The 19,935-nt window shown below is 33.8% G+C and overlaps 3 protein-coding genes across 7 annotated transcripts; 2 read left to right on the forward strand and 1 right to left on the reverse strand.

Annotated features, from left to right (window-relative positions):
• Positions 1 to 648: 648 nt before the first annotated feature.
• LOC18592244 (Translation initiation factor IF2/IF5) lies at positions 649 to 3,703 on the reverse strand. The gene is made up of 2 exons (XM_007018856.3): positions 3,532 to 3,703; positions 649 to 2,596 (listed from the first exon to the last, which is right to left on the reverse strand). Exon 2 carries the CDS (start codon positions 2,254 to 2,256, stop codon positions 928 to 930), a length of 1,329 nt encoding a protein of 442 aa, XP_007018918.1. The 5' UTR covers positions 2,257 to 2,596; positions 3,532 to 3,703; the 3' UTR covers positions 649 to 927.
• Positions 3,704 to 9,270: 5,567 nt separating this feature from the next.
• LOC18592245 (Galactosyltransferase family protein) lies at positions 9,271 to 12,960 on the forward strand. Its single transcript, XM_018125887.2, has 11 exons — positions 9,271 to 9,485; positions 9,654 to 9,750; positions 9,870 to 9,928; positions 10,024 to 10,235; positions 10,338 to 10,401; positions 10,595 to 10,667; positions 10,758 to 10,878; positions 11,005 to 11,092; positions 11,203 to 11,328; positions 11,799 to 11,908; positions 12,383 to 12,960. Exons 1-11 carry the CDS (start codon positions 9,394 to 9,396, stop codon positions 12,529 to 12,531), a joined length of 1,191 nt encoding a protein of 396 aa, XP_017981376.1. The 5' UTR covers positions 9,271 to 9,393; the 3' UTR covers positions 12,532 to 12,960.
• Positions 12,961 to 13,989: 1,029 nt separating this feature from the next.
• On the forward strand, positions 13,990 to 19,452 carry LOC18592246 (vacuolar protein sorting-associated protein 9A-like). Of its 5 annotated transcripts, none has more exons than XR_016027958.1 (7): positions 13,990 to 14,246; positions 14,606 to 14,753; positions 14,924 to 15,094; positions 16,921 to 17,100; positions 17,198 to 18,297; positions 18,526 to 18,616; positions 19,224 to 19,452. XR_016027958.1 is itself a non-coding variant. In XM_007018860.3 (5 exons), the coding sequence occupies exons 1-5, from the start codon at positions 14,155 to 14,157 to the stop codon at positions 18,005 to 18,007; spliced, it is 1,401 nt and encodes a 466-aa protein (XP_007018922.2). In that variant the 5' UTR covers positions 13,990 to 14,154; the 3' UTR covers positions 18,008 to 18,475. The 5 variants fall into 5 exon arrangements, 1 of the variants encoding a protein (XP_007018922.2); XR_001929136.2 differs by having other exon boundaries at positions 18,531 to 18,616; XR_001929137.2 differs by having other exon boundaries at positions 18,526 to 19,320.
• The last annotated feature ends 483 nt before the right edge of the window (positions 19,453 to 19,935 follow it).

Consider the following 19,935-nt stretch of genomic DNA (forward strand, 5'->3'; position numbering starts at 1 on the left):
GACCGGATTTGGATGCTCTCCTGTCGCGATTTACATTTACTATGCGCCGACATTGAATTCTATTCTCCTGTCTTTTAGTGTACACAAAATAGTTTATACAAAATTACTGATAAATAGTCATGACATGGTCATAATCAGGACCCTCAGATTGTTACTGTAGTAATTTTTTCTCTACATATTTTTAACGGTAATTTAGTGAACAAGGTAATTATATCCTTTCTTCATCACATTATCCCATCATAAATCCCCAATTCTACCCAGCTCAATCTGGTCTCGCTTCCTCGTTGTCAATCATCATCCACCCTTTCGTTTAAACAAAATTTTAACCAAGTGCTCAAAGATTTGCAAATCATTATCTTCAGATCTTATCTGACACGTATCCTGTAATCTTATCATTTCAAACTTAATCTTCTTTGCCTTAGTCTTATTTATTATTTGATCTAACATTCCCAGTTTTGTTTATTATTTGATCTGACATTCCCTACCTTTCCATTCCGAATGTTACCAACCACTATACGATTTAGCATTATACAAGGGCCAATACAGGGCAGGCTAGATCTTGGGCCAGCCTATAGGCTTTCTTGTCTACCTCGTTTGGGACATTCCTTCAGCGTTTCCAACTTGAAGAAAACAAGAGAAACGCAAAAATGAAAAAGTAGCAGAACTCAATTCAACTTTCATATAGTTTTAAGCACACAGAAACAAAGTCAGATGAAGCAAATCAGAACACCAGACTCAAACCGGTAACAACAACTAGTAATCACAACGCAACAGAACAGAGAGCATGTAGGAGCTAGCTCACTGTCCTTTATTTAAACAAACTGACTGTCGCCACACACTTAAATCTATAACCATTCTCTTTTTATACGAAAAGTAGCATGTCTGCTCTAAGCATTATAAATGCAACTATGCCAAAGAGCTTCAGAATCACTCCTCTTCTGACTCGGACTCAGCATTCTGGAGCCATTCGATGAAAGGCTTGACATTTTTCCAAATCTGAGAACTCTTATTGCTACCAGCTACACCCTTCTGGTACCACTCCATGATAAGCTCTTCTTCCAAAATGTCATTGTCATACAGCACTTTCAGAACCAAAGCCACCTCCTTCGCTGCCTCAGGGCTAGCCTTGCCACAAAAAGACTCGATAGAATGGAGGAGCACCATCTGCCATCCCTCTTCCTGAATTGCCGCTGCCAAGTAGCTCTTCTTTTTGGTCACTTCCTTTGCAAGCCCCTTCTTGACATCATGAAATAGTGCTATAAACAGTGCATCCATGACTTCTTGGGAGGTTCCAGAGAGTGAACCTAGGAACGATTTAAGCTGAGTCGCAGGGGACCCTTTCTTGAGGTATTCCATTATCTCATGAACAAGTTTCTCATGGGCACTGACACCATTCTCATGAACCTTGCCCTCACGCTCTGGAGACTTCCTCGCAGTCTTTTTCTTCTCTTCATTGGTAGAAAGCATCACCATATCTGCAGTAACAGCACTCAACTGCTCTTGGATACGTTGTCGGGCAGCCTCTAGTGAAGTATCTGTTTGCCACTGCACATCATTGTCACCATCATCACTGGCCACCTGTTCATTCTCATCAGCCTGGCTGTGTGCAGGGGAGTGATCCTCATCAGAATTTTTGTTTTTCTTCTTGGTTGCTGCACCTTTGGAAGCAGCATCCTTTGAAGTAGTAGAGGTACCTTTCTTCTTTGACTCTTTTTTAATCTTCTTCAGCTCTTCATCAGCAGCCTCACCCTCCTTAAGTCTTTCCTTTTCAGCCCTCCTCATCGCCTTCTTGTCTTTTGAAGACTTCTTCGCCTCAGGTGGGTTCTTCAGAATGAAAGTTGTAAGCTTATCCCTCATGTCGACATCAGAAACAAACCCACATGCAGCACACTTCAGGGTAATCATCTGCATCTTAGTAATAATAATCTCAGTTTCAGGGTTCCCACAACCATAGCACTGAACATACTTCTTAATGAAGTTCTCAAGAAGCCCAGCAAGCTTGGCAGTGTCATGAGCGCCATTTACAAGTGAAGTTCCAGTCTTCTCATCAAACTTAGATTGGGCTCCCAGTTCACAACCAAAATACTTTGTAGTGTAAGAAGCAGGTCTAGCCAAAGCCTTTGCAATCTCAACCATGTTAACCACGTTAGTCTTGATACCATTTCCTCTCCCTTCAATCTTGGTTATCATTTTTGGCATCTTATACCTATAAAAGGCATCATCACTGTTCGCAGCACCAATATTTTGCAAAGCCATCTTGATCAAACTGTAGGAGAGAGTTAATCAGAAAGGGCACAGATCAGATGCTGGTGTTTTGAATTGTGGTGAGAAATCCTCCTTTACCAGACAGCTTTCTTTCACTTGGAAGAGGTCGCGTAAAATGGCAACCAAGACAGTGTGTGTTATTGGCCTCAATATGCATGCAGATAACTTCAGAGGAGGAACTTCTATTCTTTTCCTAGACGTTGGACAGTACTCTCCGAGCAATCCAATTGATGACAAAAAGAGAGAGGCTCGTTCAGACATAAAAGAAGATTCAAAACTAACACCCTCCACTTTGACAAACTGCAGACGCAGCAGACTAACTGCCAACCTCCTGAAAAACAATAACATAGTCAGTCCAGGTAATGGTTAAAAGCATAGTTTGTCAATAGCTGGTATAAAACTCATCAACATGAAGTAAAAACAGGTAGGCGTTAGTTCAGCAAGAAAAACACTAGATCATTCAAATAGAAAAAATAAAATAAAACACTGAAGCATAAATATACAATTTCCACCATTACAGATATTACATCATAAAACATACGAACTAAACATATGTCTATTTTCAAATGCCCACAAAACATCAGAATAAGCAAATTTGCATTTCTTAAAAGCCTACCATCGTCCTAATTCAGGATATCTACTATCTGGAATATACAGATACAATCTAAACCAAGATTAAATTCTTCTGTTTCTCCATAGAAGAAAATGTTAAATTAAGGTTGAATTCAGAAAATCAAAATCAGACAGAGCAAATAGAAGAAGTAAAATCTCAATTCTCAAACCTCCTATCAAATAAACACTGTTAAAGATTAGGTAAGTTTGGAAAATTAATAAATATTACTACAAAAACTCCAAACAAATAATCCAATTATTTTATTCAACGATAAATAAAGAAACATAAATAGAAAAAAAAACAATATAGGATATTAAATCTGCATTGTAACCATCTAAATACGAAAAAAAATAAAAAAACTACAGAAATTACAGATAAGTTCAGATTTAATAACATAATCACACTATGGTTAGAACCAAACTATATCGTTCCGATATAAAAAACGATCCATTTCGAAATTAAATCAAACGAAAATAAGCTCCTAAAACAGGAAAATGAAAACAGATCTGCCACAATTCAACAATAGAGAACAGAAATCTGGCTATCGGACAAAGAAATGAAAGGTTAAGAAAAATACTACAGAAAAAAAATAAATGGAATCGAACGGATTCATTGAAAAAATATGCATAAATTCAGATAGTGAAGAATCGTACCTTGGATAAGATGAGGAAAAAAAGAGGAGTTGACGGATTGGAAATTTGGGAAGAGAAGCTGAGGTCGGAGCTTTCAGATGGTAGATGTAAGAATTTTGTTGCTGGCAAAAAGGGTAGAAGCCGCAGCTTATATACGGCCAGTCGGCAACGAATAGAGAATCACAAAACGCTAGGGCAAACTCAGCATCATGAATTTTCGAATATATATTATTCTGAACCGACTTACTTTATTACATTATTGCCCTTAGTTAGATTTTTTCTATTTTCTATTTTTTATTTTTGCAATATTTATGAAATTTTATTAGTACTCCCCCCCAAAAACATTGCTAGTTAAGGCTTAGAAGATTAAGTTCCCAACTACGAAATCATGAGCAATATATATAGTTAATTTAAAAACCTGAAAGTTCCTGCATCTTTTTTACAAATCTAAAATACCATTTTGTTTAAATGGCTACTCATTTATTTTGAATTGTCTTATAAAATTCATTTTGACCATTGATTTGAATATAAATAATAAAAAATATATAATAACGAAAAGCCAAGATTGCCTTCAAACTTTCAAAAATAGCTTCATTATCATGGACAAGTACGACTTTGCAATAACACAAAATGAAACTGTGATTGATATTGTTAAGCAATGTTTGGGACAAAAAGGGAATTTTACATAAATAACTGTTACTTTTCTTGGTCCAAGATAAGTATTGTTTAATTGTTTCTTTTCTCGGTCCAAGATAAGTATTGTTTAACAATAGTGGACACTCACATGAAAAATGCATCAAAAGTATTTTTTTTACGTTTATTTTGTAGTTTTCATTTCATACTTGATTATATTATTTTAATAAGTTCACATGTGTTTTTAAATTTTAAAAAGACAACAAAAAAAATTTGATTTTAGTATAAAAATAGCAATAAATTATGGCAATAAAAATATTAAGGGTGATATTGGAAATCAAAGAAGGACAACCAAAAAATCATCATCAAAACTCCAAGGTGGGACCCACAGTATTCATGTAAAGTCGGTATCAAGCTTCCAAATTTGCGTGTCTGAATATACTTCCTAAACTAAACATGGACCGTTGATTCCTTTTCTTCAAGCCTCTGGAAGTCCCACAATTCAAATGGCGTCATCGCAGCAGATTATTTGCTCCGTCAAAATCTAATTTAAAAAAAAAAACCATCCGTAACTTTCTAGGAAATTTGTTAAGAAAAACCATCGAATTAAGAAAGAAAAAATCAAACAAAAATACAAAACTGCCAGCACAGAAGATATATATGATACTTTGACTCAAAGCAAAGCTTTATTTGATGCTTTGTCCATGAAAGAACGTTAGCGGACTATTTTTTCTTAATGGGACCCCTTTTCTAGCTTTCTTCACCCCCAATATGTGGGTTTGTTATAGTGAAATTAAATGATCAATTAAACTTTTTGTTATACCAAATTCAAATTTGATGTTTGGTAAATTGTATTATTCTATTTTTTATATTTAAATATGTTTTGAATTACTTGATTTAGGAAAAGTATGCATATATATATATATATATATATATATATATATATATATATCCATCATATTTGATTGTGATTTTTCATGTGCCTTTACTCAAAGATTATAAATTCACAAGAAAAAAAATTGATAAACTTTTAATAGTTTTTACTAGTGTTTCGCCATTATAAGTAATTTAAAAATTAAATAAAGTTAAACATTTTGTAATTTTTAGTTTGTATATCTTTTATTTGCAAGAAACAAAAACTCTAACTCAATCTTTTAAATAAAGATACATGTACTCATCACTAGACAATATACTCGAATCTGAGTAATTTTTATTTTATATTTTAATTAAAGGTTTCTCACTAGAATATATAATTTTCCATTTTAATAGATTTCACCATTATTATAAGTAAGTTAAAAATTAAATTAAACTATGCAATTTTTTTTAATTTATATATTTTTAATTTGAAAGAAATAAGAATTCTAACTAAATTCTTTAATTAAATATACATGCATTTATCAGTGAATAAAATGTTCAAGTTTAGGCAATTTTTAATTTTTTTTATAATTAACATAATTAAGGATTTCTCATTAGAAGATATAATGGTCAATTTCAATAATTTTCAACGGAAATGCTATGGATGATAAGATTAGCATATTCTAGTTTTCAAACAAACAATCAAAAGCCACCAAAAGCAATGAAACTCTAATTAACTTGTTGACCAAACTTCAAGTTTTAAGCTTTTCAAGTTATTGTCCCTACATTGCCTACAAAGTGTGAGATGAGACGAAAATTTCCAAACTAACAAATTGACACACTCACCTAATCAATAATCATGCCTTAATTAATTTTCCATTCGCAGCAATAGTAGGCTACATGCTTAGAATAATCGCATGGCATTTGCCAACTGATATAGAATCGAGATTCCTACAGCAATATTACAACTCCATCCATGCGGTTTGCCAACTAACTAGCAAGCATTGCGATGCAAATTGAGCAAAAGAAATAAATCTCAATAATATGACAAGACAAAATTAGGCAAAGGGTGCACTCAAATCAGAGCAAAGCCCTGTTTTTCTCTCCATTTCTGTTATGTTTCTAACTTGCATATCTGACTCACAATGTCTGGAAACTCGTTGAAATCCGGTCCATGAGTTGTGGCATGAATGTTTGAGCCACAATTTTTGAACGTTGAACCGACCAAGAAGAACTTTTGACATGGAAACTGACTCCATCAGAATTCAGAAATGACTTCCTCCAGCTCTGGTCATCAAAAAGAAGTTCACCCTTTCTTCCCAGGTAACTATCAAGGGCGGACGGGCGTGAAGTGAAATAGTGTCAGATGACATCAATAAACAAGCGTCAAAATTTTTATTAATTATATTATTTATGTTAAAATTTTATGTAACTAATGATGTTAATATATCTATTAATTTGTTTACAATTTTATAAAAAATGAAGTGAAAGACTTCTAAGTTAAAATAGATTTAAATATAATATCATTAGAAAAATTTATGAATCCGTCCCGTAATAATGACCATAGACTGTCGATAGTGGAGGAGTTACCCGTATCTGGATTGCTTTATTATTGGATGAGGGAGGAGTAACCCATGTCACTGCTTAAGAGGAAGGAATTACCGATGTTAGGAGTTACCTCGCTGCCGGTTATGTGGCTAAGTGTTTGGAAGGGATATTGTTTAAGTAATACCGTAGGATCGTCATGAAGCTATGATTGGTTAGACCCAGTGTGATGGGTTGTGAGAATATTATTGCTGGTATTTGATATGAGGAGTTTGGGCTATTTAATCGGCGCTTTAAGTGTTTTGGTTGCTAAGTGTGGAGCTTCTGCCCCCTTGGTGTTAAAGGTAAGGAATTTAAGCCCAATAATGGCTTTGTGATGTTGCTGGGCTCTGTGTTAGTGTACTTAGGCTATCATCCACTAGCAACCATATATCGATTTTCATTTTTGGTTCTGAATTCATATATATATGAGAATGATGAAACAAGGCTCATTTCATCGATTAAATGGTGTGTTTATTTGTCAGCATATAATAAGTAAATGGTAACGGATAAATAATTAATTATGCAACTTGAAAAATTAGGCAATAGTGCCAATTGCTGTTTGGACAGAAGTTAAGATTTAAGTGACAATAATATGGTTTACTAAGTCATAATGAAATCATCATAAGGTACATGTCATCAACCAAATTGTTGCTGTCATAATTTGTTTGAACATATTCTCACATTATATTATAGAACTAATAAGTGACAGAGTTAAGATTTTATATTTAGAGTGACGAAGACTCAAGTGGGTCAATATTTTCTGAAAAATTCATTTTCTTGAAATAAGATTCAATTCTTTTATTACTAATGATAATCTATTCTCATATTTCAAAAAATTTTTAAATTATTCAAAGAAATCAATCTTAATAATTTACTTAAAATAATTAATTATTATAAGCATAAATAATTTAATAATGACAATAATCTCAATTCCTAAATAAACTTCAACAATAGTAAAAAATTAACAAATATAATAACAAAAATCTTAATGGGTAGCAATATCTTAAAAAATATTAAGTACTATCAATAAATAATTCAATGGGAAGCAATTCCCTAAAATTAATCACAAAAATTAAGTACAATATCAATAAACAATTTATTAAGAAAGCAACCCCAAATAAAAATTTTAATTATTTACAATAATCTTAGTAAATAAATACTTTATAAGAAAGTAATCAAGAAATCTCTAAACAAATAAGTAATAATTAACTTTAGGTGCTTAATCAAATCATTGTTTTGTTGTTTTTAACAAAAAATGACTAAGATGGTAAACCCAAAATCAAAATCATTAAAAAAAACTATTAAATGCAGAAAAAGTTTAAAATTGAAATAATAAAAATAAAAAATAATAAATAAACTAAACTTATCAATTATCGTGACATGAATTTAAGTTATTGACTAGAAGTTTTATGCATAGAAAATGCTTAAACAAAAAAGTATAAGAAAAAAATAAATTTTTGTTTATATTTAGTAAGAATAAAAGAGAACAAGAGGTGACGGTCATAAGATTTTAAAAAATGAAGTTTGAGTATAATTTTATTGTAATAGATTTTATTTTTAGTGTTTAGTCTATTAAAATTAACTATTAACTAATTGTTGTGGGATATCTTAACAAATAAAAAATTATTATAAGAACAAAATTATATATTTTTTAAAAATATATGTTAAAAAAAATAAAATTTTTATAAATATGAAATTAAAATATTTTAAAAAATAAAAATAAGTAGAAAAATTTAAAAATTAACCCCCGCCCCACCCTCCCCTCCCCTCCGCCTCTGGTGCTAGCACTTCATCTCAAGTTATATTTGGGCATTACGTAATAAGATTAAGATTAGCATAACGTTACTTTGTTGTAAAGTCAAAAATGTAGTTACTATATATGGTACAATTCATTAATAAAAGTTTACGTATAACAATTAAAAATAAATAATTATGCCACTTGTACAAGTCAAAGTGGTGCTTCAATAAAGGACAAATTTTTAGCAGATTTTTTTTTTTTTGTGTTGAAATATTGTTTCAACATAAAAAAACAGTACTGGAGATTTTAAGTGTATTTATAGTTGCACTAATAATTTATTTAATAAATATGATATAATTTTAAAAGAATATGTATTATATATTTTGTTTGAACAAATATTCTTGATTCAAAATTGTAATTAAAATATATATTATCTAAAAAATAAAAAATTTAAATATTTAACTCGATTATTAGTGTTTAATTTCTTCTTTCTTTAAATAAAAAAAATACAAAATACACAAAATTGTGTATGATACTATCAAATTAAGAAAAGTTTTGATTTAATAAAAAATAAATCATAGCTGATGATTTTGTCCCGATGTCTTGAATATACGAGATTTAAATCCTTTTCTTCACAATGGATTGTAAAGACAAATTTGTTTCTTTCCTCAACGATGTAATAAAACAATTCTTAACAAAATCGAAGGATGGAAAATATAAAGTCCTTTTCTAAAAAAAAAAATAATAATGCGCCCAAATACGCTGTTTGGTTCATGACGGGTAGCGTGACTGGCGGGGGTTGAGTTCCACGGAGTGGGGCCGAAAAACGTACAGAAGGTCCAAATATGACTGCGGGCAAGTACCTTGTTGCCTAACTAATAACTATTCTGTTCTTCGACGGTCCAACGCGCGTAAGACTAATCAAAATTCCTTCGGCTTATAACATGATCTGACATGCGAAAACGGAAAACTCAAAACAATATACTAACTTAATAATCTCGCATTTTTCACATCTTCAGCTCCGCCTTCCTCCCTCTTCCTTCTCCTCGTTTCCCTCTCGTCTCTCGGCCATGAAGCACCGTAGCCCCAAGAAAATCTCCGTTAAATGGATCCCATTTCTCTGCATCTGCTTCTTCACTCTCGGAATTCTCTTCTGTAACAGGTCTCTCTTTTTGATTTGCCATTAGTTCTTTGCCTTTTCCTTTTATTGTGGATTGAATTAATGAATTGGGTCAGAGCTTTTTTCTTTTCTTTTTTCCGGTTTGGGTCTTTAATCTTTGGAATGGAGTTTATTTTTTATATATGGAAAGCCATTGGATTTTGGTTACAGGCTGTGGCTCCCACTTGAATCCAACGGTCAGCTCATCTCTCGGCATCGACGTGAACAGGAGTTGCAGATTGTCTCCGAGGATTGCGATACGAAGAAAGTATGTTTCTGTTATTTTCACTATCACAGTATAACTTCCATTGTTTGTTTTCTTTTACTTTTTTTTTTTAAGAAAAAACAATTTTAATGTTTCTAAAAGAAAGTTTTATTGTGTTACAGAAGCCTGCACAAGATAATGATGTAATGGGTGAAGTTTTGAAAACCCACGAAGCAATTCAGTGAGTACAAAATCGGGTTCTTATTATTTGGAAAAAAGAATTGAAGACTTGGCTAATAATTTCTTCGTAATTTGATTTTTGTTGAGGCCTGACAGATCTCTAGACAAGTCGGTTGCAATGCTTCAGATGCAGTTAGCTGCCTCACGTAGTTCTCAAGAAATGGGGAACTTGGATGCCTCCAGTGCTGTCTCAACCTTGGCTCATGATGGCCCACCAAGGAAGAAAGTGTTCATGGTTATTGGAATTAACACTGCTTTTAGTAGTAGGAGGCGGCGTGATTCTGTCAGAGAGACTTGGATGCCTCAAGGTTTCATAGTTTTCAACGTTTCGTAGCCCTTTTGAGGATTTTATATTTTATTAGTTTGTTATTTAATATCTCAAATGAATTTTGACATTTGTATTCGAACAGGGGAAAAGCTTGTTCAGTTGGAGCGGGAGAAAGGGATTGTCATCCGTTTCATGATTGGCCATAGGTAAATCATCTTTCTGTTCCTTGTTCAGTGCATACATTTCTTGGCAAAAACCCTAGGGAGTTATACGTTTTGAAGTAGGTATGGAGTAATTCAAAATATTAAGCAAGTGATGCTTGTAATAATGTGATGAATATGGCTTGCTTCAGTATGTAATTTGAACTGACATAAGTTATATCTGCATTGTATTACCCAGTGCAACATCCAACAGCATTTTAGATAGAGCTATTGATTCAGAGGATGCTCAGCATAAGGACTTCCTTAGACTGGTAAAACAGCACTCCTGCAATAATCTTTGATATCCTAATGAGATATTATGGCATTTCTTACCAATAAGTGGTTTCAATCTTAAAATGCAGGAGCATGTTGAAGGATATCATGAATTATCTGCAAAAACAAAAATTTTCTTTTCTACTGCAGTTGCAAAATGGGATGCTGAGTTTTATGTCAAGGTGGATGATGATGTCCATGTTAACCTTGGTACATTTGCCATCTCCTATTATTTTTCTTTTTTATTATTGAAAACATTTTATCACCCAACATAGTGGTGAAGAAAAAAATTTTGATTGTTTTCTAAGTTGAATTTCTTACACATATTTCTTATAGGTGTGCTAGCTGCAACTCTTGGCCGTCACCGTTCGAAGCCCAGAGTCTATATAGGGTGCATGAAATCTGGACCTGTTCTTTCTCAAAAGTAATATCCTGTTGACCTGTTTATTGTTGATAATATTTCTGTTTGATTTGCTTTGCTCCCTCCTGCAAATTTGTTATGTAACTTTTCTTGAATTCCTCTCTGTACTGTAGGAATGTCAAATACCACGAACCAGAATACTGGAAATTTGGAGAAGAGGGCAACAAATACTTTCGACATGCAACTGGGCAGATATATGCAATTTCAAAGGATCTGGCAACCTACATCTCCATAAACCAGTAAGAACTTTGATTTTTGTCTTATATATTGCTGAGCCATATCGAGGGTTCTGATTTAATCTTCATGGCCCCTTGTATGTGTGTCGATTTGGCAGTGTCTTCACCATTATCCCCTTCTTTGCTTCAGTTGTCTATTTGATTATGTTTTTCTCCCATTCAAATCAAGTAGCAATTTTTTTACTTCAAGCATACCGTTACTCAAAACATTGAAAATCTTTTATTATGTTGCATAAATTCTGTCAAATTGGGCATAATTCAAGTCCTCAAATGAGTGTAAAGCCAAATGAAAATGCCCAAGAGCACTAAAATGCTGATCAAATTTATATCCTTGGACTATATGGGCAAAGCAGACTGGTGAATTTGTATATTATTTTGATTTTTGTAACTTTGCACCCTTGATCTTCTGCACCAATAATATTCTGTGTTAAAAAGCCATGGCTAATATTCAGAGTGACTCTGACTGATTGCAGGCCTATATTGCATAAATATGCTAATGAAGATGTGTCCCTCGGTGCATGGTTTATCGGCCTTGAGGTTGAGCATATAGATGATAGGAATATGTGCTGTGGGACTCCGCCAGGTAATGTTCTTGAAGAATATAAATAAGTTAATCTTGTGCCTAACTTTATATGAAATATAGTTAGTTTCAAACTATCATAAGGACCAATAAATGGAAAATGGAAATAAGGAGGATGGGATTACATGTTTATGCAATGGTACCAGATGATCGGATGGGTTGCAGTTGCACTCAAGGGCTTCTTGTTGTCAAAATCTAGTAATAGTCATATATATTTTTTTGTTTTTCATTTTTGTTTTGTCGACTGTTTTAAGTTAGTGTTATGCATTGCAAAATATGCAACCATATGCATCCCTGAGTTGTTACAACGTATTAGTTTGGACCTTATTAGTATTGCTCTGACAAAGGAAGTGTGTCAAGAATAAGGTGTTAAAACTTTTAATAAAGATTGTGAGTGCTCATTTGATTTCATTAATGCATAACATACTTTTCTAGCTTGGTCTTCCCTCTAACTCGAGTTTATTTCCGGTACCACAGATTGTGAGTGGAAGGCACAAGCAGGCAATGTATGTGTTGCATCATTTGATTGGAGCTGCAGCGGAATCTGCAAATCAGTGGAGAAGATCAAGGTTGTTCACGAAAGGTGTGGTGAAGGGGATGGAGCTGTTTGGAGTGCTTTATTCTAAATTAATTTGGATCGGATGGTATTCTGGAGCAAACAAGAGTAAACCTTTGTGGTTGACAATCAAGGAGAAGCAGTTTTCACTGCTGAGGTGGGAGAGAACAGTGCATCCGGTTACGCTGTCATGGTACATATCTGCAACACATTTCCTCGAAATTTTTTCGTGAAATAATATTGGATCATGGCAAGCAAAGACATTAATGTAGGAGCTGTATAATCAGAAAATCTAGGGTATGTTCCAATTCTTTTTTTTTGAGTTTAGCAATGTCATAGTATTTATAGACAAAAAGTGTTAAGAGTTTTGTTTTTCTTCTTTCTCATTTTGCATAGAAATTAAGTTTGATGTGTGTAAGAGAGGGTATAAGTATACTGGTGGTGTAAACTCCAAAAGCTAAATTATGGTTACATTTATAGAAGCCATTTCATGTAAAAAGTTGCTCCTTGTACAATTTTGCAAATGCTTTTATGATTTAAGACGAGATGGAGAGCAACCATTGGGTAATCAGTTCCCCTCCCGAATCATCTCTTTTCAGAAATTGGGCGTGCTTGTTATCTTCAGTTGCTTTGCGGTTACCAAAACAGCTTAGATGAGAAACACTGTCACTTACACTTGACAACCTTAGATCAATACACTTCACAAAAGATGGCAAATAATCAAATTTATTCAATACGGGGTCGTTTAATAAAAACCTTTTATATTATCAAGTCGTCAAGATTCAATCTTGAAGCCAAGTTATTGAAAAAATTAATCAAAAGATTATTTTTTATTTTAAAGAAATTTCAAAAATTTGAATTCCACATCTGATCATTAAACTAATATTTGTTTCTAAAAATATACAATAAAAAAGATAAAAATTATAAATTTGCAAAATTGTACCGGTGAAATTATAAAATTAACACATTTTATTATAGTATATTTATAAAATTAATAAATTAATTAAGAATCCGGCTAATACATGCCTATCGACCCTTCTTAAGATTAGTTAAAATTTTATTCTAAAATATATTTTTTATTTTTATCAATTTTAAGAACAAACAATACATTAATTATAAGACTTTTTTTAAAATGTCATCTTTTGACAAATGTTTGTAATTACTATTTAATATTTACAATTAGTTAATTATTAAATAAATATGACAATGATCTAATTTCGTGTTTGTGAAATTTAAAAACTTCGTCAACGTTTATAGAATAATAATTCAATAATAATTAATTAATAAATATTGATGAATCGAGTTAATGGGTGTTGAACTTGGACTATGATTTGGGCTTAAGGAGATTTAACCCACCTTCCCTAGAAAGATTCTCTCTAGCTCTTCCCGAAACGGGCCGTAATGAATAGGCGGACGAAGAACAAGATGGCCCGAGCCGCAAACGAAATGGTTAATAACCTCACAGCAGGGACACAGCATAATTTAATTCCATTTTATAAATTTCCAATTATTTTTTTAAAAAATAAATTAATAGCTGTAACTTTCCTGTTGTCTCCAACCGCGGCTGCACCCTCTATCACGCACCGTTCACTCTAAAAAGTACTTCTCTTAGGCAAAAACTCTTTCTCTCGAGTCTCGTCGCTAATCAACGTGAGCTCAGAAATTGTCAAACGATCAGACGGTGGTCAGCCAAATGGAGAACGCCGATGTTTTCTTAGGATTGCAGGATTTTCTAGAGCGCATGCGCCAGCCTTCTGCTGCTGATTTCGTCAAATCCATCAAAAGGTCTATCAATCTTTAATTGCTGCCTTTCTTTCTTTGTTTTGTCCCCTAAAAGCTCATCTTTAAATGTAGATAAAGACTTAAGATAGAACGTGATTTGTGATTAATCGGAAGTGATTTAATGAATGTTTATTTGATCGATTTTTATAGTTGATTACTTGAAATTCAAGTAAAATTCTCAATATGTAAGCTAAAAATGGGGAGCCTGAGTTGTTCTTTTTAAATTCATTGCCAAATGCAGCTTAATTTTACTATAGGAAGGATTGGCATGTTTCTTTTTTGGAAGGAATAGTTTGATCCTTTCTTGAGGCAATCAGTTCCGTGTTTTTGACTTTTGAGCTTGACTTGTCCCTGTATTGCAGTTTCATAGTTTCGTTCTCGAACAATGCTCCTGATCCGGAAAGGGATAGTGCTGCTGTACAGGCGTTCCTTGCCAACATGGAAGCTGATTTTCGAGCTCATCCGCTTTGGGCTGGATGCTCCGAGGAGGAGCTGGACAGTGCTGGTGAAGTAAGTCACTGATACTACTTATTTTGCTTGTTTGTCCTGTCAGGTTCTGGTCTACATGCTTTATCCACTAAATTACTTATCTTTATTTCTATTTTTAGGCAATTTCTTCTAAGAAAATGAAAAATCTTTTCCAGTATTGATGCATTTACCTTTTTCTTTTCCAAACACAGGGACTGGAGAAGTATGTTATGACAAAGTTATTTACCCGTGTGTTTGCTTCACTTCCAGATGATGTAAAACATGATGAGCAACTTTCTGAGAAGATGGCTCTTATTCAGCAGTTTGTTCGGCCTGAGAATTTGGATATTAAGCCGACCTTTCAGAATGAGACATCTTGGCTGGTAGGTCGTGGGATTTTATGTTTCAAGCAATTTCCTTTTTGCAGTATGTTGTAAACTTCACCTTCTGCATATGTTGGCTCTTTGAACTATTTTTGTCATGTTTGGCATGCTAATGGAAGAACCCTTTGGACATTTTGTACAGTAGACTTTTATATCTTTTTTGCAAATAGTGAAATGATTAGAATATTAACTGGAAAGAATCAAACATATCAAGGTGTTGGGTCCCTTCGAAGATAAGTATTGATGGTTTTATCTAGAAATCAGGAGTGAACTCCTAGTTAATAAGAAGCTCCTTGGTTTCTCAAATAGCAATCAGAGGTACATCTTGGTGAAACCAACAAAAAGAATACCATGTTTATTAGATGCTTCCAAGAATGGAATGCTGATAGGTATCATCATATTTCCGAAATTTGTCTAAGGCAGGCAGGAAGTTGGATTCTCTGAGAGCAAAAAATCCTCACCTGGGAAGGAAAGAACATCTCTTCATAGAGAATTTATTTTCCTTAATTCAGCCCTTATTTGAGCCCAAAAGATTCTGTCTAAGTCATCTTATGTAGCAGATCCTTTCATGCCTAACTCCCAAATTAGGAGAGAAGTCTAAATTTGACTTGAATTCATTGTAAGGTTCTCCCATGACATGATCAAATGAGGACTGTGCACTCATGTAGTGGTTTTCTAATGCTCCGAGGCCTTGTGCCTTGATAACATGGCAATACTTTGCTACATTAATCTATTTTTACGTGACAGTTGATCTGGTTCATGTCATGTTGAACATATGCTGATTTAAATTTTAGATATTGTACAGAAGCAAAACCATAACCTTTGATGCTTGTTAATACTTGAAGATGCTTAGTATGTAACCATATATAGCTGTTTCCTCATCTTGTTTGATACCTCTAATCTTTTTAGTTTTGCTCCACGCCGTATAAAATATCCCCCTTTTTTGGGAGCTTCATGCTTCATTCAGTTCTTTATAAGCTCTACATGCGACCAATAATATCGTCTTAAGCAACAGTGAACAATGATATCATCTTAAGCAACAGTGAACAATGATATCATCTTAAGCAACAGTGAAATTATTTTGTTATGTAGCTCACTTTGTTGCAGTACTCGAAGCTGCAGTTGGTTGTGACAAAAATTTTTGTTGTACTGATAATTGCATAGACTCTATCAATGTAATTTGTTAATTGAAAGCTGAAGGTCCAGGCTTATTATGCTGCTTTTATAGAATGTTGTCCTCAGAAATATTATCAGCATAAGAACAGCAACTGGTATTCAGTGTTTTTGGAAGTTGGTCATCTAGTTTTTCTCCCTAACTCCAAATGGCTTGTTATAGCTGAATTTTATGAGCAAGACAGGCTGAGAGTGATGTAGATTTAGGCTTTTGTTCACCATAAATGACCAGTTTTGGTGTTAACCAGTTCTTTATTGTGAACTGTCTACAATGTCTTTCCCCCACCAAAATGTTCAATGAGCTTGTCATCATGATAATGACCAAACTAGTTGTAATAATTTCCTGCCTTTTTAATTTGATACTCTTAATTATTATACTCTCTTGCAGTTAGCTTTTGCTTTACTAACTATTGGGCAGTTGAGCCTACCTTATTTACGGCCTCTACATTTTGTTGTTTGAAGAACATACATATATCATTTGCAAGAAATATCCGAACATTTCAGTCCAGTTTGATTATGGCTCTAGCATATTTCTGATAAAGTTTTTAATCAATGAAGCTCCTACTTGATATGGTTAGGAAGTTTGGATGCCCCACTGTAACTATTCTACCTTTTAGTTTTTCCCCTGAATCTATACTACCTTATGTTGCCAGCTTGCACAGAAAGAGTTACAAAAAATCAATATGTACAAGGCTCCAAGAGACAAGCTTGTTTGTATCCTCAATTGTTGCAAGGTTATCAATAATTTGTTGCTTAATGCTTCAATTGCTTCAAACGAGAATCCTCCTGGAGCAGATGAATTTCTTCCTGTCTTGATTTATGTTACCATAAAGGTAAGACTAGTAATATATGCAGGATTAGTTTGTAGTTGATCCTCCCACCATTGCAAAACTATTAAGAAAATATTCTTCTCATGAAATTTTTATGTAGGCAAATCCTCCACAGCTGCACTCAAATTTGTTGTATATACAACGTTATAGACGTCAATCTCGATTAGTTGCTGAAGCAGCCTATTTTTTCACAAACATGCTCTCTGCCGAGTCTTTCATCTCGAGTATTGATGCAAAAGCACTTTCAATGGAGGAAACTGAGTTTGAGAAGAACATGGAGTTTGCTCGAGCTCTTCTGTCTGGCCTTTCAACAGATGTGGATGGTCTTTCCAGTCAAATTGACCAAATTGCTGGACATGATCCCGGAGAATCTACTGAATCCAGACATAAAACTCTTATGGAGGACCACTTAGTACAACCTAAATCTTTGGAAACAAAACCTTCAAATAAGGAAGATCAGTCATCAATCACTAAAATTCCATCAATCTCAGAGTTGGAGAATAGAGGGGCAGCTATGCTTTTGAAGGAGGATCAGACGAGCAAAGTTTTTCGGGATTACCCATACTTGTTTGCTCATGCGGGTGACTTGACTATCAGTGATGTGGAAGACCTGCTAAATAACTATAAGCAACTTGTGTTCAAGTATGTTAGTCTTTTGAAAGGATCGGGTGGTGGTTCTGCAACTTTTCCTTCATCCGGATCACTAGCTCAAGCCAATCACCATGTTGAAACAGTGAAGGAATCTGCAGAGAATAGAGTGTTAGAACAGAATATTGGGTTGCCAAAAGATACTGATACAGTGGATGATGGTCCAAATAGAGTTTCTAATCAAGAAAATATTGAATCTGATTTCTCAAAGGATGAGGTAGTTCCACCCTCAAAGGACAACCATGATGACACCTCTGAATAATAGCTGATTGGGAAGATGTTTTTCTGGAGTATGTTGCCCTTTCAAATGCTGCAGTAACCAAGTCACTGGGGCTTTTTTGTTCCCCTTTATGTGTTGAATGGAATGCTGTCACGAGTTCAAATCAAAAGGTGCTGTCATAAGACCCTTTTTTATTTTGAACTTAAATGAGGGACTATTTTGCTGTCTTAAGAGAGAAAAACCAAGAAGGGGTGAAGTTATAAATGGAAGTTTTCCAGTAACTGCCTAGGTTTGACTCATCAAAGCCTAGTTCCAGCATACATACATGGCAGGTGAGATTCTTGTGACATCTTTGTACACTATATTCTGGTCTATTGTGATAAGTAGGAAGCTATAAACTTGGAAGTTCTGTTTTGAAGCAAGGTGTGGCGACCTTTTGATTTATATGCCAATGATGCCACGCTCGATAATTTACTGAATTATATAGATACATTGAACATTGGAGAATTATATTCTTGACTCATAATTTGACTTTGTTTCCTGGTTTCCTGCTATCGAAGGGCAGGTATATCATTGGATTGATGTCTTTATTCTCTTCAAACTCTTCTGTGTGGATGGAATACACCTTGCCCCATCCCTAAGATGGAAATGGTGAGTTGCCTCATTATTATAGATATTTGAGTCCAAATCAAATGTTGGATTCTCCCTGTTCTCTTTTGATTTTGAATCTTCGACTAAATACAAATAATCATTTGGTTCAAAGGTAGGGCAGGTATTCTTTGATCAATGAGATAAGAGTTTGAATCTTCCCTTGCCCAAATAGAAAAGAAAAAAAGACTAAAATTTTCCATTCTAACACACCAAGAAGTCTGTATCAAGTAATCTCTCAGCATTTGCCTTTTCTGTTTGGAAAATTGCAAATTGTTCCTTTCTCACAAATAGAAAATCATGTAAACTAGAAAATTGCAAAATCTTTACTTTTTGTTGCCACCAGATTTCCCATGTGAGTAACTGATAGAACCCTATTGAAATGACAAAGAAATAATAGTGAGCGTCAGACGAGACAACCAACAATCACAATTAAACTAAGCCAAGCGTTACACATACTGTACGGTGTGTAATTTGCTGGATTTAGGCCAACATTATTTGACTGATTCTGGGCCGTCTATAGGGAGAGACAAGACAGACATGTATGGAAATTTAAACTTAGACACCAAATTTTTAATATTATTATTATCTCTTTTGTATTGCTGTACAGATGGGTTATGTGAAAAAGAGGGTAACGGTAACAGATAAGCATGTCTCTCATTATGAAGGCAATCTCTGGCAACGCTACATGGAGGTAGCTTCCCTTATTTCCACTTACTGCACCTCTTATCATTATTCAGCTTTTACGCTTTTCTTCTCTACCCTCATTATTTTAAGAACCATGTGTACAAACTTACCCAAAAAAAAAAAAAATCAGATAATCAGGATCTTCATAACTATTTGACATTTTCATAACATTTTCCCTTCACATAAATATAATCCGAGAGTGACAAATACAAGCATACAATCCTATCCATAATCACAACCATTTACTATTAATTAATTTTGTTTCACAAACTGATTTTTTTTATTTTTTATTTACGTATGTATAATTGCAAGTCCTTGCGGATCATTTGATTATTTCCAAACGAAATTCCACTTAATATGTCATGTTATTGTTTGTCGTGGTCTCTTTGACTCGTTTAATGTACTTGGTCTCAATTAAAAATAACTGAAACTTTCAACACAGTCAGGAATATAGAAATCTTTTCAGGAGAAGAATAGAGATTTTGAGAAACCTTGACTTGGTATGAATTTTGAACGTCACGGGAAAAAACAATGACTAAACCTGTGATTTTATTCAGCGATGAGCCAAAAAAAGGGTCAGCCTATTATTTGCCTTATTAATAAACCTGGCAAAACATTAGTATTATTTACTCTAC

This window comes from Theobroma cacao, chromosome 8 (genome assembly GCF_053813885.1).
Source record: "Theobroma cacao isolate CCN51 chromosome 8, ASM5381388v1, whole genome shotgun sequence".
In the NCBI taxonomy this organism is placed as follows: domain Eukaryota; kingdom Viridiplantae; phylum Streptophyta; class Magnoliopsida; order Malvales; family Malvaceae; genus Theobroma; species Theobroma cacao.

Excerpts from the sequence above, each read along its gene's own strand:
- LOC18592244 (XM_007018856.3), bottom strand. The coding sequence starts at position 2,256 with ATGGCTTTGCAAAATATTGGTGCTGCGAACAGTGATGATGCCTTTTAT.
- LOC18592245 (XM_018125887.2), top strand. The coding sequence starts at position 9,394 with ATGAAGCACCGTAGCCCCAAGAAAATCTCCGTTAAATGGATCCCATTT. Across the intron at positions 9,486-9,653 it reads GGAATTCTCTTCTGTAACAG|GCTGTGGCTCCCACTTGAAT; the intron begins GTCTCTCTTTTT and ends TTTTGGTTACAG. Across the intron at positions 9,751-9,869 it reads AGGATTGCGATACGAAGAAA|AAGCCTGCACAAGATAATGA; the intron begins GTATGTTTCTGT and ends ATTGTGTTACAG.
- LOC18592246 (XM_007018860.3), top strand. The coding sequence starts at position 14,155 with ATGGAGAACGCCGATGTTTTCTTAGGATTGCAGGATTTTCTAGAGCGC. Across the intron at positions 14,754-14,923 it reads AGCTGGACAGTGCTGGTGAA|GGACTGGAGAAGTATGTTAT; the intron begins GTAAGTCACTGA and ends TTCCAAACACAG. Across the intron at positions 17,101-17,197 it reads TGATTTATGTTACCATAAAG|GCAAATCCTCCACAGCTGCA; the intron begins GTAAGACTAGTA and ends ATTTTTATGTAG.